Source organism: Cryptotermes secundus, unplaced genomic scaffold (assembly GCF_002891405.2).
Source record: "Cryptotermes secundus unplaced genomic scaffold, Csec_1.0 scaffold2235, whole genome shotgun sequence".
Taxonomy (NCBI): Eukaryota; Metazoa; Arthropoda; class Insecta; order Blattodea; family Kalotermitidae; genus Cryptotermes; species Cryptotermes secundus.
In genome coordinates, this window is record NW_019743688.1 from 3,977 (window position 1) to 19,321 (window position 15,345).

Sequence of the window (15,345 nt, forward strand, 5' to 3'; positions counted from 1 at the left end):
ATATCACGGGGACGTACAACAGACCACTGGCCGTGGTGGAGGGGGAAACCCACCCCCTCCAACAACAACAATAATAATAATAATAATAATAATAATAAGTTATGAACAATGAGGATGAATCAGTTTTGTTGCTGTGACAACTTTACATACCAATAGTAGACTATAATTGTTTCCTCTGGTGCATTACCGATTATAATACCAGTAATCATCTAACAACAATGGAGCTTCTCTTTTAATGTATGACTAGATTCCTTAAGGCATATTATGGAATGTCATCATGAAAAGTTTCATAACAAAACTAATATGAATGAACACATGCCTATATACAGGATGTCCCAGGAGGAATGGACCAAACTTCGGGAGGNAGAATTTTTCTACATATTCACAAGATTCTGCTGATGTGCAGAAAGAGAACTTGATAATTTTAAACAGTGCAGGGTTTGAGAAACAGGCATTTCTCCTCCCTGTAAGAAATTTATCATATAATTGTATTAAAGAGACCTATACAGACAGATCACCCAAATAAGAAGTACTCCATTACTCAACAGTAACAGATACAGTTAAACTAATTTAGGCTTCCCAACTACACAAGCTGAAGAGTACACCTAATAAACATTAAACATTACTCGTAGGGTTCAGTTTTAATCTGGTCTTTTACCTTCGATACATAAAATGGCACAAACATCTTACAAAACAAGAAAAGTACTATATTCTAGGATGTGATGCTGTGTAGTCTGATAGAAGTTTACTGAAGCTTTTGAGGAAAATAGTACCTCCACCTTAAATCTAACATCTTAAAAAGTACTTTTTAAAAGGATGGGATCTTACCTGCTCAACAGCTGGAGAATCTTTTGGGGGATACAAGATTCCTGAGCTTTGCCGTAATCCCTTCCAGGAAATATGGAACATTTTTATTTCCTTTTACATACTCTGAAGAATGTGACAATTTCATCAGATGAATAAAGATGCTGGTTTGCTGGCTGCTTGCCAATAGGAATACTTTCCCAGCAGAGGCATGTGACCTTTCAGATATTAGTCTACTCACTCATGGAGCTGAGCCCTTCTTGAGAAGGTGCCAATTGTGCAGCTACTAAAGAACTTCCCAGCATTTTATGGAACCTGAAAGTTCATTACTGTGTTCAAAAGAGCCCTCCACCGGTCGCTATACTGAGCCAGATCAATCCAATCCATACCATCCCATCCTATCTCTCTAAGATCCATTTTAATATTCTCCACCCACCTATGCCTTGGTCTTCCCAGTGGTCTCCTTCCTTCTGGCTTTCCCATATGCATTCCTCTTCATCCCCATTCATGCTACATGTCCTGCCTATCTCATCCTCCTTCACTTCATCATTGTAATTATACTTGGAGAAGAGTACAAGTTATGAAGCTCCTCATCATGCAGTTTTCTTCAATCTGCTGTCACTTCATCTCTCTTCGGTCCAAATACTCTCCTCAGCGCCCTGTTCTCTAACTCTCTTAGCCTATGTTCCTCCCTTAATATCAGAGACCAAGTTTCACACCCAAACAGAACCAATGGAAAAATTATAGTTTTGTGTATTCTAGTTTTTATGTTTTTAGACAGCTGACAAGAAGACAAAAGGTTCTGAACTGAATGGTAGTGAGCATTACCTGAATTCAATCTCTTCTTAATTTCCTCCTGAATCAGGGTTTCATTTGATACAGTCATTAACAAACATCTGTTTCCTATCTTTATGTCATAATTTTACCCTGCATTCTGGTGATGAGGCAGCAACATATACTTAGTTTTCTCTATGTTTACTTCTAGACCAGCCTCCTTTCTTGCATCAATCAAAGTTATTTTTTCTTTACAGTATCTATATTATCACCCAGCAGATTCACATCAATAGCATAGACCACCAGCTGATGTATCCAGATATTAATCTGCAATGACAATAATATATAAAACAATGTAAAGACACGAATCAGCAAAAGCAGTACGTGTTGAATATTTGTATTTGTATTTAGTGTAAGTTCATGAGATCCAGAGAAAAATATAGAATGTCTTAAATACATACACAGTTATTACATAACTAGAGAGCACAATGAATACAACAATAATAAAAGTTATCTATTCAGATATTCATCCACAGTATAAAACATATGAGTGTTCAAAAAATGCCTTAATACAACCTTAAACTTTTTAAAATTATTAGAAATGTTCTTGATCTCTATGGGAAATTTATTAAATATTTTTATACCCACATAATAAACTCCTTTTTGATAAATAGTTAAATTAGCTTGAGGTAGATACAAATCTTGTCTTTGTCTAGTATTACTAGTACGAAGGGGGACCCAAAAATAACTGGAACCGACCTGTTGCGCGCGCATGCTTTGTAGTTACGAGTTGTGCTGCTAGGTGGTGTTAGCTGGGGGTCTCCCGCAACTGTTAGTGAGCTGGCGTCAGTCTGAGTTAAGTGGTTTGTCTGTGGTGCTCTGTTGTGTGCGTTCCTGTTTCAACCCTTTGGCGATTAGTGAGATGGCCGACCAGAAGGAACAAAGAGTGTGCGTGAAATTTTGCTTTCTGTTAGGGAAAACTGCAGCCGAGACTGTTGGGATGCTTCGGCAAGCCTTTAATGATGATGCTTTGGGGAAATCACAGGTCTACGAGTGGTTTTCCCGTTTCAAATCTGGCAACATGTCAACAGAAGACATGCCACGCCCCGGGCGTCCTTCGACAGGAAGAAATGACGAAAACATTGCCAAAATCAAACGTGCAATTGATGAAGATCGTCGAAAGACCATTGACCAACTTTCTGAGGAAACGAACATCTCATGGAGCACGGTCCAGCGAATTTTAACCGAAGGTTTGCACATGAGACGGGTGTCTGCAAAATTTGTTCCTCGCTTGCTCGGAGATGACCAAAGAGAAAACCGCGTGAATGTTTGCCGCGACTTGAAGAGTGAAGTGCAGAACGATCCAGAATTTCTTAAAAGAATTGTGACTGGCGATGAGTCTTGGTGCTACGGGTACGATCCAGAATGAAAGCAATCATCAAGCCAGTGGAAAACTCCAACTTCACCATGACCGAAGAAAGCGCGTCAAGTGCGATCCAATGTGAAAGCAGTGTTGATTTGTTTTTTTGATGTGAATGGCATTGTCCACAAAGAGTTCGTTCCGCCAGGACAAACAGTGAACGAACATTTTTACCTGGATATGTTACTAAGATTACGAGAGAGTGTGCAACGAAAACGGTCCGAAATGTGGAGAAATGGGAACTGGTTGCTTCACCACGACAATGCTCCAGCCCACACAGCTTTGACGGTCCAACAGTTTTTGACAAGCAACAACATGGTGATTGTGCCTCATCCACCTTACTCACCTGACCTGGCTCCATTGGACTTTTTTTTGTTTCCACGGATGAAGAAAAGTCTGAAAGGAAAGCGATTCCGTGATGTGGATGAAGTCAAAGAAAACACGCTAAAGGCTTTGAACAGTATCCAGCCTCAAGAATTCCAGCACTGTTTTGAGCAGTGGCAAAAGCGTTGGGACAAGTGCATTAATGCACATGGACAATACTTTGAAGGGGACTAATATACAGTTCAATAAAAATGCAAAAATAAAAAATAACAAAAATAAATTCCGGTTATTTTTGGGTCCCCCCTCGTATGAGAATCAATGTTTGATGAAAAAAGAACTTTATTTTGCAATACAAATACTAACAATGAAAATATACACTGTGATTTAAATGATAAAATATTGAACTCTTTAAATATATTTCTACATGAGACTCTATTGCCATATCACAACATCGCTCTGATAGCCTCTTTTTGGGGAAGAGAAATAGAACTATGAGATGAGTTTCCCCAAAAGATGGTACCATTGCTCATTAAGGAGTGAAAAAAGGGAATAATATATTACCTTTAGAGCTGAAATACACATAATATTTCTAATTATGTTAACAAGCCTTACTTAATTCTTTTACAAGTAAATCAATATGATTCTTCCATATTAAGGCACTATCAACTATAATTTCCAAGAATTTAGTACTGAAGGTACTGTTGATAAACTTATTATTATGATTTAAGGTAAAAGTATCCGACATTATTGTCTTAGTTTTACATTGAATACAATGTGTCTTGTTAAAGTTTAAAGATAATTCATTAGATCTAAATCATCCATTTAAGATTCCAATTGTTATAAGAATATTCCTGTAAAGATCATTTATATTAGAATGTGAAAATAAGATGCTAGTATCATCAGGAAAAATTATAGGTGCAGAAAATTTATTTAATATTTTAGGCAAGTCATTTATATATAAGATCAACAAAGGTCCTAATACAGACCCTTGCGGCACTCCCTGTCAAACATAAGCCACTCTTAGGATACTGCATTCACATCACTTTTATGTATTACTGTTCCAATATATCTGTTACTTAAATAAGATTCATAAAGTAATACCAGTAATTCCATAAAATTTAAGTTTGGACAACAAGATATCATGATCTACACAGTCAAAGGCTTTCTCCAGATCACAAAAACACCTGCCACTAATTGTTTGTTGTTCATAGAATTTAAAATCTCTGTAGCCAATATTATATTTAAGCATCCTGTTGCACTCTATACGATACATAATATAAACTCTGTCCTCAGTGCAAACCATATATTATAGGTCTTTCGTTTTGCTCTCCTTTACTCACTACATGTTTCAGCCACAAACAGCCAATATCAGGTGTATTACTCACATATCTGTCACACTGCACTTAGTTTAACATTTAAAATTTAAAAATACAGGTCTTCCTGATTGTTCCTTTTGTCGTTATTACCAAAATCTACTTCGTTGATGTCTTTGTTATTTACACACGTCAATTTGATTTCTCTGAATTAGCACTTATAAAATCTTCAGTTCTAATTTTAAAAATCTTTTCAATTTTCCTCTAAATTTTAAATTTAAAATTGTCAGGGTTACTCGCCTATGTCTATAGTGCTGCAGCGGCTACTTCTTGTTTCTAGTATTGTACCGGGGTTATTCTTTGTAGTCTCTCTGTGTGTGTGCCGCTGCTTGTCTTTACTACGTCTTTACTACTACTGTAGCCAATTTGTAAATTGCATTATCTGTTTTTAATCCTTTCCTAAATCCATATCAGTCAGTACTTACTAATATGTTCTAAAGTTCTTGTATATATTATAGTTTCAAATATTTTTGAGAAAGATGTTAAAAGTGATATAGGTCTAACAATTATTCCATACTCACACAGTTCATCAAATTACATATTTCTGAAACCACTAGATTACAGCTGTTGAGGCATATTTCAAAATGACATGGTACGAGGTGGTATTGTTCTCGGACTGTTATTTTTGTAATTACCCAGGCAAAAGTAAATGAGAGGGGAGGCAAAGATCACACTTCTGAAAGCCTACTGCATCAGTCTGCCAAGTGACACCACGCTGTCAACACACATTGTTTTTACATGAGTTTTTTTTTTGTGTTTCATTTCATCTGCAACGGATGGCGAAGTCGAGCAACGTGTCTGCACCAAGTTTTATGTGAAGTTTGGTAAATCCACTACCGAAACACTTGAAATGCTTCGTCAGGCTTGTGGAGAACATTATTTAAGCTGCACAGCGGTTTTTGAATGACATTCACATATCAAGGCCGGTCAAGTGTCAGTTGAAGATGACAAACATTCAGGGCAACCAAGCACCAGCAAAATGACAGAAAATGTCAAAAAAATCCAAGAATTCATCCATGAAGACCACTGACAAACAATTTATGAGCTCGCAGACACCAGTGCGATAACTTATGGCGTTTGCCAGGAGCTCTTAACAGAAAATCTGAACATGCGTCACACTGCCCCATCATGATGAGCCCACCCAAATGTTCCTGAAAACCACAGAGTTTGTGACTAACAACAACAGGGTTATTGTTACCCATCCTCCCTACTCGCCAGACTTAGTTCCTCGTGATTTTGGTTTGTTTCTCAAATTGAAAATTAAACTGAAGGGATGATGTTTTGAAACAATGTCTGATATCCAAAGGGAATTGCAAGTGGTACTCGACAGCATTAAGGAAAATTACTTCCATGGTGCTTTCGAAGCATGCAAAAAACGATGGGCCCACTAAATACGTTCCCAAGGAGACTATTTTGAAGGAGATAGCAGCGAAATTGAGTAAGTTAAGCCAGCATATTTTTTGATCTAGTCCAGGAACTTTCCGATAAAACCTTGTGTATATCACATGCAGTTCCACATTTCCATCATCTGTGCCCCTGTTTGGTCAAAGAGAATGATGCATTTAATATTATCCTCACATTTACACCAGGTCTGCCAAATTATCTTTTCCATTCAGGTTTCTTCTGTACATGCTACAGACTCAGCCAGCGCGCTCTGACTGTCCTAAGTGAGGTCTTTTTGATGGACATCCTAAGCCACCCCCCTCCCAGCAAATATTGGGATATGCCTCAAATTAGGCTATGACTGCTTCCTTCAAAAACTTTACAATTCATTATTCAGTATTCATCAGATCTTTCAACATTATGCAGTCTGGTTTACTAGTGGTATCATTATAAACAGAAGCATGCCCCAACCATCTTCATTTGTAGTGAGGAGTACAGAGATCATCCCATCTCCTGCTACTTCCCTACTCTTACACTCAAACAGTTTCCTCAGCATTCTGTCTGCAAACAGAGTCATGTTCTACCGCTCAGGTAAAAGACCACATTTCACATATAGAACATGCAAAATCAGTCATCAACACACAAATCAAAACAGATTTTAAAAAATAACTGCATCAGTCTTCCTGGTTTATGATTTGGCCCACTTTCATCATTCTGAATCTAGTAAAAGTAAAATCTAAAAAAGAACTTTACATTTCTTGTTTTGTGAAGTATTTTTCAACTACACTCACTCTGANTTGTAAAACCTTTCGTTTATTTTCTGTAAGTTTTTTATTTCTTGATCTACACACTTCCACTTTTACATCCAGTAATATCATCTGGTATACGCACTAGCGTGCACGTGCGCATACGAAAAACCAACTTACCACCACATTGCCTGGAACCGTACTGGGACAGCCATGTGGTCAGAATGTACGACATGCGTATATAAGTATTGCCAACATATACACCAGAAACAACATGCGTATATTAGTATTACCAACANTGCCAATGGTCATGGTCTTGAGCCAATACCAGCTGCCTCTCATCCTTACAACTAGTCTCCCAAAGGCTTGTATCATTTGGTGAGCAAACGGAATTAGAAAGTTTTCCGATTGTTCCGCTGCAGACTGTTTAACAAATTCATTCCCATTAATCCCTCAAGATGACAATGAAAGGAACTGTTCAGACCTGAACATGAAGTAATATGTCTATGTTATGTCTGTGGCCAATCAAAGGGTGAGACAGGAAGACAGATCCCCAGATAGACTTCTTTGACATAATGCTGCAATGTTTATCAATGTTTTCAGCAGCCATTGTTACATAGTCTGGAACTACTTAAGCTCCTGAGATCAGCTCACTTCCCACTAGTTACTTTACAGCTACACCAATGCTCACAATATTGCACTCACTCTTTTCTTGACTTCTCTGCACTCTATTGAAACTCACTTACTGCCTAACTGAACATTGGCTAGCTCACTAACTACTCTGCTAAATGACTTAATGACTGAATACTCCCACTACCCACTTGTCTTCTCTGAACTGAACTGAACGGGGTCTGCACAAGAACCTTACAGCTTCTATTACAGGAAGGTCGCTCTTTCAGAATTTTCTAGCGAGTTCTTTGGTGACCTTAACCTTCATCATCAGCTACTCAGTTGCTCAAGCAATCTTAACATTATAAGAGACACATGCAGTCCGGGCAACATGATCTGTCTCCCAAAGCTCAGTTCCCATGACAACAGAGTGAACTGTTGAATGCGATCAAGGATAACACAAAACTAAATGCAGAGAATGAGGCTTCGGAATTCATTAACTTTCACTGGTTTTTGCAAGGAAAATTAGCTACCATACCCAGTTAATGAACTAATAATCAATGTAACATCACAAGCATCGGAACTACTGATGGTACAGATTCTATCCAGTTGTCTCATGAAGTGCGTGATTTTCATTTCACTTGTGGTAAAGTAAATGCGTCACTTGATAGAAGAAATAAGTTAGATTCATGTACAAAGGTCGGTAAAAAGTAGTGGCAGCACCTCTATAGTTCTGAAACGACCTTATTACCTGAGGTAAACACACTTACATTCCTTCAATATAATTGCCCCCCCTTGTGTACCACCTTCTGCCAAATTTGTGGAAGGCGTTGTACGCCATCAGCATGTCCACTTCTGTTCATGTCCAGCAGTGACCGCCCTACAGCACGAATAATCCCCTCTCTTGTGTCATAACGTGTCCCTTGCAGTGGTTCTTTCATTTTGGCAAAGAGATCACAATCACACTGACTCATATCGGGTGAGTATGGTGGATGCTGCAGTATCTCCCATTGCCAGCGGCGAAGGGACAGCATCAGCAGTTTGAGCCCTTGCACTGTCATGAAGGATGATGGGGTTCATTGCCAACAAGTGTTGTCACTTTCTCCTGAGTGCTAGACAAAAATGATTATGCAGGAAACTGCAGTAGTAGGCAGCGTTTACTGTCTGTCATTGAGGTACACTGTGATGCAGTATCACTCCATCAATGTCATATGGCACAATGAACATCACCTTCACATTACTCTGTGTAGGGCGCACTTTCTTTGGACGAGGAGAGCCAGGATGCTTCCATTCATCTGATTGTCACTTCAAGTGTGGTTCGTATGAGCGAGCCCAAGTTTCATCCAGAGTGACGATCTTTCTACAGAAGTCGTCACCTTCCCTCTGGTACTGGTCCAACAAGTCCTGTGCAATTGCATAACATTGCCATTGTTACACCTCAGATATTGTATGGGGTACCCAACGTACTGCAATTTGTGGTATCCAAGAATATCGTGCAGAATGTGGAGCACGGTTTTGTGACGTACGCCTACCTCAGCAGCTAACTCCTGCACAGCCCATCAACGATCGACATCCAGCAAAGAAGCAAGAAGCTGAATTGTGTGGTTGTCAACATGGGGTCGTCCTGAATGGCATCCCTCCCTTCACGGAACAATTTCACCCATCGTGCCACTGTGCGATATGACAAAGCAGCATCACCACGTGCTTTTCGCAGTCCCTGATAAACAGTTTTGTGCACTATGACCTTGTGCAACTTCAATTTTTATCCAGGAACGTTGTTCTTGTTTCGTACACATGTTGTTAGGGTGCTTGAACTGGGATCCTGCACTTCAAGACGATGCACAATGCAACTCAATGAGACACAACCAAAGCCACTCATTGCACTACTTCAACTGAACTTCTGCTTTCAGCTACAGACGGCGCTAGTGTCACCTGATGCACATCTTTCATGTTACAGCAGTGTTGCCACTACTTTTTATCCAACCCTTGTATTAAGCACAACGGCTGATTCACAAGCACTGCCTACATGTCTCCCCAAAAGTTGGACATATTCAAACTGTGGCATTAGAATATCTTGTTATGTAGTGTATGTATGTATGTAAGCATCAGTGTGTCCCTTATGTCAAGTGTTTCAGGTGTTACTCAAGTCTGATACAAGTCAATGTGTTTACTCTCACATGTACATATGTGCAGCAAATTATGGGCAGAATACATAAGTATAAGTAATCTGAGCTTGCAGGTGTGCAGAAAATAGTGGGTGGGCCTTCTGCTCATACCAACCACCCAATTAGCAGTCACTTGTGAGCAGAAGTTTAAGAAAATTGTCAACTCTCTGACTAAGATAATGCTAAAAATGAGAATGCCAAATTCTTTGTCAGCATTTTCAGAGTCCCATTATAACTGCTTCAAAGACAAATAAATATTGCGGTGTCAATTTTATTGTTTAAACCTTGGTGCCATATTGTACTATACATAGTGGGAAGTTACGTGACAAACTTATAGTTACATATTTACACCATTTTCAGATATTATGAGTATCTGTTACAACAAGCATTTTTCAGAATTTTATAGATGCCTGCAATATGACATTACACTACACATGCATGTCTGTAGCATGCTAAAGGTAAATACACAATTACAGGAATACAGTACAGTAACCAACCAGCATTAGAGCACAGCTTGTCAATGCCTTTGATGAGCTTATGTCGGTAACCATACGCACTAACTCCAACACTGAGGATGGAAATTTTCTACCACAGTTACCATACTTTAATGTATAACAAGGTTACAGAGGGGATATTTTAGGGAAACGAACTAGCTATGCCATCAGACTGTAAGACATAAGCAGATATTTGGCAGTACTCCCCCCCCAAAGGGAAACTTACACATTCTAATGGAAGTGGTACACATACTACTGTGAAAATGAGATGCAATAAAATGGCCACCTTCCTCAGTGCCAGTGTCTAGTGAAATAATCCATCACTCACTGTAATATCTCACATGGTACTGTCTGAATCTTTTCTGTGATTCTGGCCTTGAGTTCGTCAAAATTGTGGGCCATGTTTGACACACACAAATCTTCAGATCTCCTCACAAATAACAGCCAGGGCCAGATAAATCTGGAAATCTTGATGACCCTGTTAAATTACCACACTACGAGAGAAGGTGATCTGGAAACAATTTGCACAATTTTATCATGCTTAATTTTGAAGTACAAAATTTAGTGTCACACAGCTGGAATCACTGTGCAGTCTCTTAACTCTTAAAATCACTCCATTTCAGATGAAGACAGCTTTCTCATTTATGTTGGTGACAGGCTCTTCCCACAGTTACATTTCTACCCTGTTCATCTTAAAAACATCTAAGGTCCAATTATACCTACAAATGAAATGGTACTCCATATTTTAAATCCCATGGAATGAAAACAGATGTTGACAGCTTGAGTTCACTCTAGACCAATACTGAAGGCTGTGATGATTTATAAACACTGAGAGTTTAAATTGTGCTTCATCACTCATTAACAGATGAAAAATCATGTCTGTCTGTCTGTCTGTCTGCCTGACTCAGTTCCTGAATGAGACACATCCTGTATGGGTGAAATTTTACATGCTCAATGCTAAGTTTTGGTACTTATAAACTGATCTGGGAATCCTAAATGATTGCACTTCATACCCTTACAGTGTTCACAGACATACAGACAGAAGCCTATTGACTAGGATATTTTAAGTCTTTTATGCTTCCAAACCTATGTCAATGTTATGCTGTGAGAAGGAGTGCTACACACACTGAAACTTTGTCTCAACCGTGCTGCATTTAGGTGGCCAAATGTGTTTTGATGACAAATTTGACACATACAAGGGTTGGAACTTTAATAGTGGCAACACTGCTGTAGAGACGTCATGCAATGGAACCAAATAATGTCACTTATAGCACACATTAGTTACATATCTACCTTAGCTCAGAGCGAATGGACTCTCCCTCCCCACATCATGCACATGCACGTTGACGAGAAGAACAGAGTGTCATGTTAGCTGGTGGTCTAATGTAGTGTTTTGACGACGTTTTCGAAACAGGAACAAGGGAGTTGGATAAATATTGAATGTGCCAGATGCCGCACAACACTACACTGTCATCAAGGTCTTCAAGAGGCTTGCGGGGAATCTGCATTGCCTTAGAGAACAGTGGCAAGGTGGGTAAAAGCCTCCAACAAGGGACACCAAAATGTGGCAGACATGCGTCAGCCAGGTCATCCTAGTGTCAGTGAAGAAGTGTATGCTCTTTCCGCGTTACTGGAGAGTGATGGATGCCATACGATTCATGACCTGGCCCAAGAGACAGGATTAGTGCATACGACTGTGCTTCACATTCTGAAGGAATGCCGGGGCATGACAAAAACTGCATCACAATGGGTTCCGCATGATTTGACGGAAATGCAGAAATGGCTGTGATACGACGCTGCCTGTAACCACTTGGAGCGCAAAGGAGAGTATGCTTTCTTATGCCGTATCATTATGCTGGATGAGACATGGGCCAAATCGTACGAGCCACAAATGAAATGCCAATTGAATGAATGGCATCATTATGGGTCACCATGAAAATCAAAAGTTCGTCAGAACCCCAGCAATGTGAAAGTTATGGTGATTCTCATGTATAACTGTGATTGTGTTATCCTAACGCATACCATTCCCCAACAGCAGACCGTCAATGTGCAATATTACTGTTCATTTTTGGAACAAAACCTGTGACCAGCTTTGAGAAAGAAGTGCTGACAGTTTCTGCAGAACCCACCCATCATTTTGCAGGACAATGCTCGGCCGCACGCAGTGCAAGCTGTGGCTGATTTGTTCGATTGATGGGGCTGGGAGATTCTTCAGGCAGTAGACCACTCCATTCTAACTATCAACACAACAGGCGATGCTAAAGGTATCCACATTGCTGGCAACGGTTTGTACAGAATGCTGGTGACTACACTGAAGGACAGTAAGACTTTGAAACATGCATCTATTTTGTATCAGTTGTAAACAAATAGTTGCCACTATTAAAGTTCCAACCCTCATAAAATACAATTTTTTATCAATCAAATATCCACCTCAGCGGTCACTTGTGTATTGCCAACCAAACTCTCATGCAAACTCTACAAGCCTATGACCTTTAATATCTCCCAACTCTGTGTTAACATATACAATTCAAAATAATAACAGCAGCCTTCTATGCTCCATCCTGTTGAAAAAACTGCAAGAAAGGAATAAGGCTGTTCAAAAAAGACTTTGTGTATGATTTGAAGTTACAGTGAGACTGTTAGGAACCCATTGCCAGGATACGACTAGTGAAGACTGCGAACAGGAGTGTGTGTAACAGTGAATTGTAAAGTGCGGAGATGAGTGATTGCACTGTATTGCCCGTAGTTCAGATTGGTATGTGTAAGGTGTCAATAAATCAAATCATCCAACCTGAAACCCATCTATAGTCATGCACCCCTACATGTGACAATACAGAGTGTCCCAGGAGGAATGTGCGAGACTTCGGGAGGGTGTTCTTTATGTTAAAGTAAGCCAATATAACCCAAAACACCTATGTCCAAAGTTGAATGGTTACAGAGATAATGGCCAGAGAAGTGCGAAACTTTGACAGGTGTTACACACTTGTTGATTACCAAATACATATTAAAACTGGCAGGAATATGTGGTTTCTGTAATTTTAATAATGTACGTAACATCAAACTAACTTGTGAGTGACATGAAGCCATTAAATTGAACTACCAAAAAAAAAAAAAAATCGCATGCCATGTCATAGTTGTCGTTAGCTTTCCAAGCGCTATAATGACACATGAATGGCAAGCACTGACGTAACATGGCTGACTGTGCATTCTGGTATGCGAGTGTATGCAGCTAGTGTGAGCCGTCATCACCACACTCAAGGAGAAACATCGATAAGACTTGTCAGCTGACAGGTACAGTGCGTGGACCTGCCAGAAGACCACACTTTTCTTGGGCCATTATCTCCGTAACCGTTCAACTTTGGACATAGGTGTTTTGGGTTATATCGGCATACTTTAACATAAGGAACACCCTTCCGAAGTCTGGCACATTCCTCCTGGGACACCCTGTATATAATTGCATACATGTCTGGTAAAAACATCCAAAAAGTGATTATGTCGCATTTTCATATGTATATATTTCAGCTCCCCAGAATGTTTCTGGTAAGTTTATAACGCATCTACTCTTATCTTCCACCATTATGCTATTGCAACAGCTGTTGCAATTTATTTCTGGAACTAATGTCATGCAAAATTATTTAGTATGTTTATTACATTTGGTTGTTGTGATGAAGAAATCTGCTGCTCACTGTAATGTTCTTCTGCTTTTCTCATGTAGCTGCCTCAGATTCTAGGTTACATGGGTGAACCAGCTGTTTTATTTGGGTGTCCTTGAGCAATTGCTATGCAAGTTTTTGCCTTACAGTTTTGTTGGTTTCTGGGTTTGTGGGCTGTGGCTCACCTGACTGGTTTGTTTGGGTGGATGTTCGTTGTATGGTGGTTGGCCATCATGGTAATAACAGACACCAAAAAAGAGGTACCCTGACATTCAGAAATAGTGTGCACAGTTAGCAAAATGCCAGACTGATTTAAAAAACCATTAAAGTCTCCCTATGGCAATTCTCTATTTTGTCTTTCATCTACTCATTTACATGAGTTTATATAAGATGACATAACAATCACTCACACTACCTTTGAAATATGTAGGTAGCATATTTACTGAACAGCCCTCATAAAAATAAATATAATATAATGGAATCCATACACATTCTGGGAGAGAAAACTAAATTATGACAACACATTCTTAACAAAGTCACCAATAAGTACTGAGGGAAAATTCTCCAGGAGTAATGCAGCTGGGGCATGAAACTGACCACCCACCTCCATCTAAGTACTGAGGTCAAAGAAGGCAAAGCTATACCTCCACTCCCACCATATGCCTTCATACTATAGCACACAGTGGCAAGTTTACCTTTTTACCAATATTAAATTTCACGAAAGTCCATTCAATCAGATTGAGGTTATTTCATGCCAGCCCATATAGCAAACACAATATACAGCTGAAAGAATCTTCATGAGACTGGCCAATCAATTTGTAACTTACATGACACAGCTGATCATCTGAGAAGATTTTATCACTCTGTCACTGTGATAGCTTCAAGTCCTGCTACGCACAGCCACCTGTGCAAGTACCTAAAGATCTTGCATTCTTTAGTTCATTGACCTCGCCAAGAATCCTGCAGCTGTTGCTACATCGCCCATGCCTGCTGCACAACATCCCTCTGCAGCAGATACTGGAATGCACAGAGTCACACTGACGTTCCGGAGGGCATTATAACAGTCTCTGTCACCACGGGTGGAGAAAGTGCTGCAGCCAGTATAGGTGTAGGAGACGCTACAGCAATAGATGGAGGCCATGAAGGTGGAGCAGACGCTGGTGCTGTGAGGCCATTGCATCTTGAAGCAAGCAACGTACATCCTCTGCTGATGCCAAATCCACAGGCAACTGACCCTCCTGATTTTTCAAAAATGGATCTGCTCCATGGGCAAGCTTGCAATAGAAATTATATCTGACATAAGCACACACAGTTTTGTCATTACAGTATAAAACTTGAATAAAACTGTGTTGATATACGTAGTTTTTACAGCATTAAATTAAAAAATATATTAATGCTAGAACTTAATGACTCGCTAGGAACTCACGTGGGGGGGGGGGAAGTCACTGCTTACTCATCACTATACAGTATAAAATAAACAGCCAAACTTTTAATTTATAAATCAACTTTTTTTTTTTTTTACTTTTCTCTGTCTTACATATTTACACACTGTATTTTTCTGTGTGAAACAGCAACTGAAATACATTTTTTTTAATTTTTA

The 15,345-nt window shown here is 39.5% G+C and overlaps 1 protein-coding gene across 2 annotated transcripts in view; it reads right to left on the reverse strand.

The window, feature by feature from the left end:
* Nucleotides 1-1,793: 1,793 nt before the first annotated feature.
* LOC111874315 (poly [ADP-ribose] polymerase tankyrase) overlaps nucleotides 1,794-15,345 on the reverse strand; it is a 15,910-nt gene continuing 2,358 nt past the window's right edge. The window contains exons 3-4 of one of the 2 annotated variants that reach the window (XR_002844531.2): nucleotides 14,693-15,019; nucleotides 1,794-1,905 (exon numbers count right to left, since the gene is read on the reverse strand). Coding sequence is in view for 1 of the 2 variants with exons in the window: in XM_023869708.2 (XP_023725476.1) it covers nucleotides 14,864-15,019 (156 nt within the window). In the remaining variant the exon portion in view is untranslated. Of the gene's footprint in view, nucleotides 1,906-14,068; nucleotides 15,020-15,345 lie in introns of those variants that run through there. The other variant, XM_023869708.2, reaches the window with a different exon arrangement.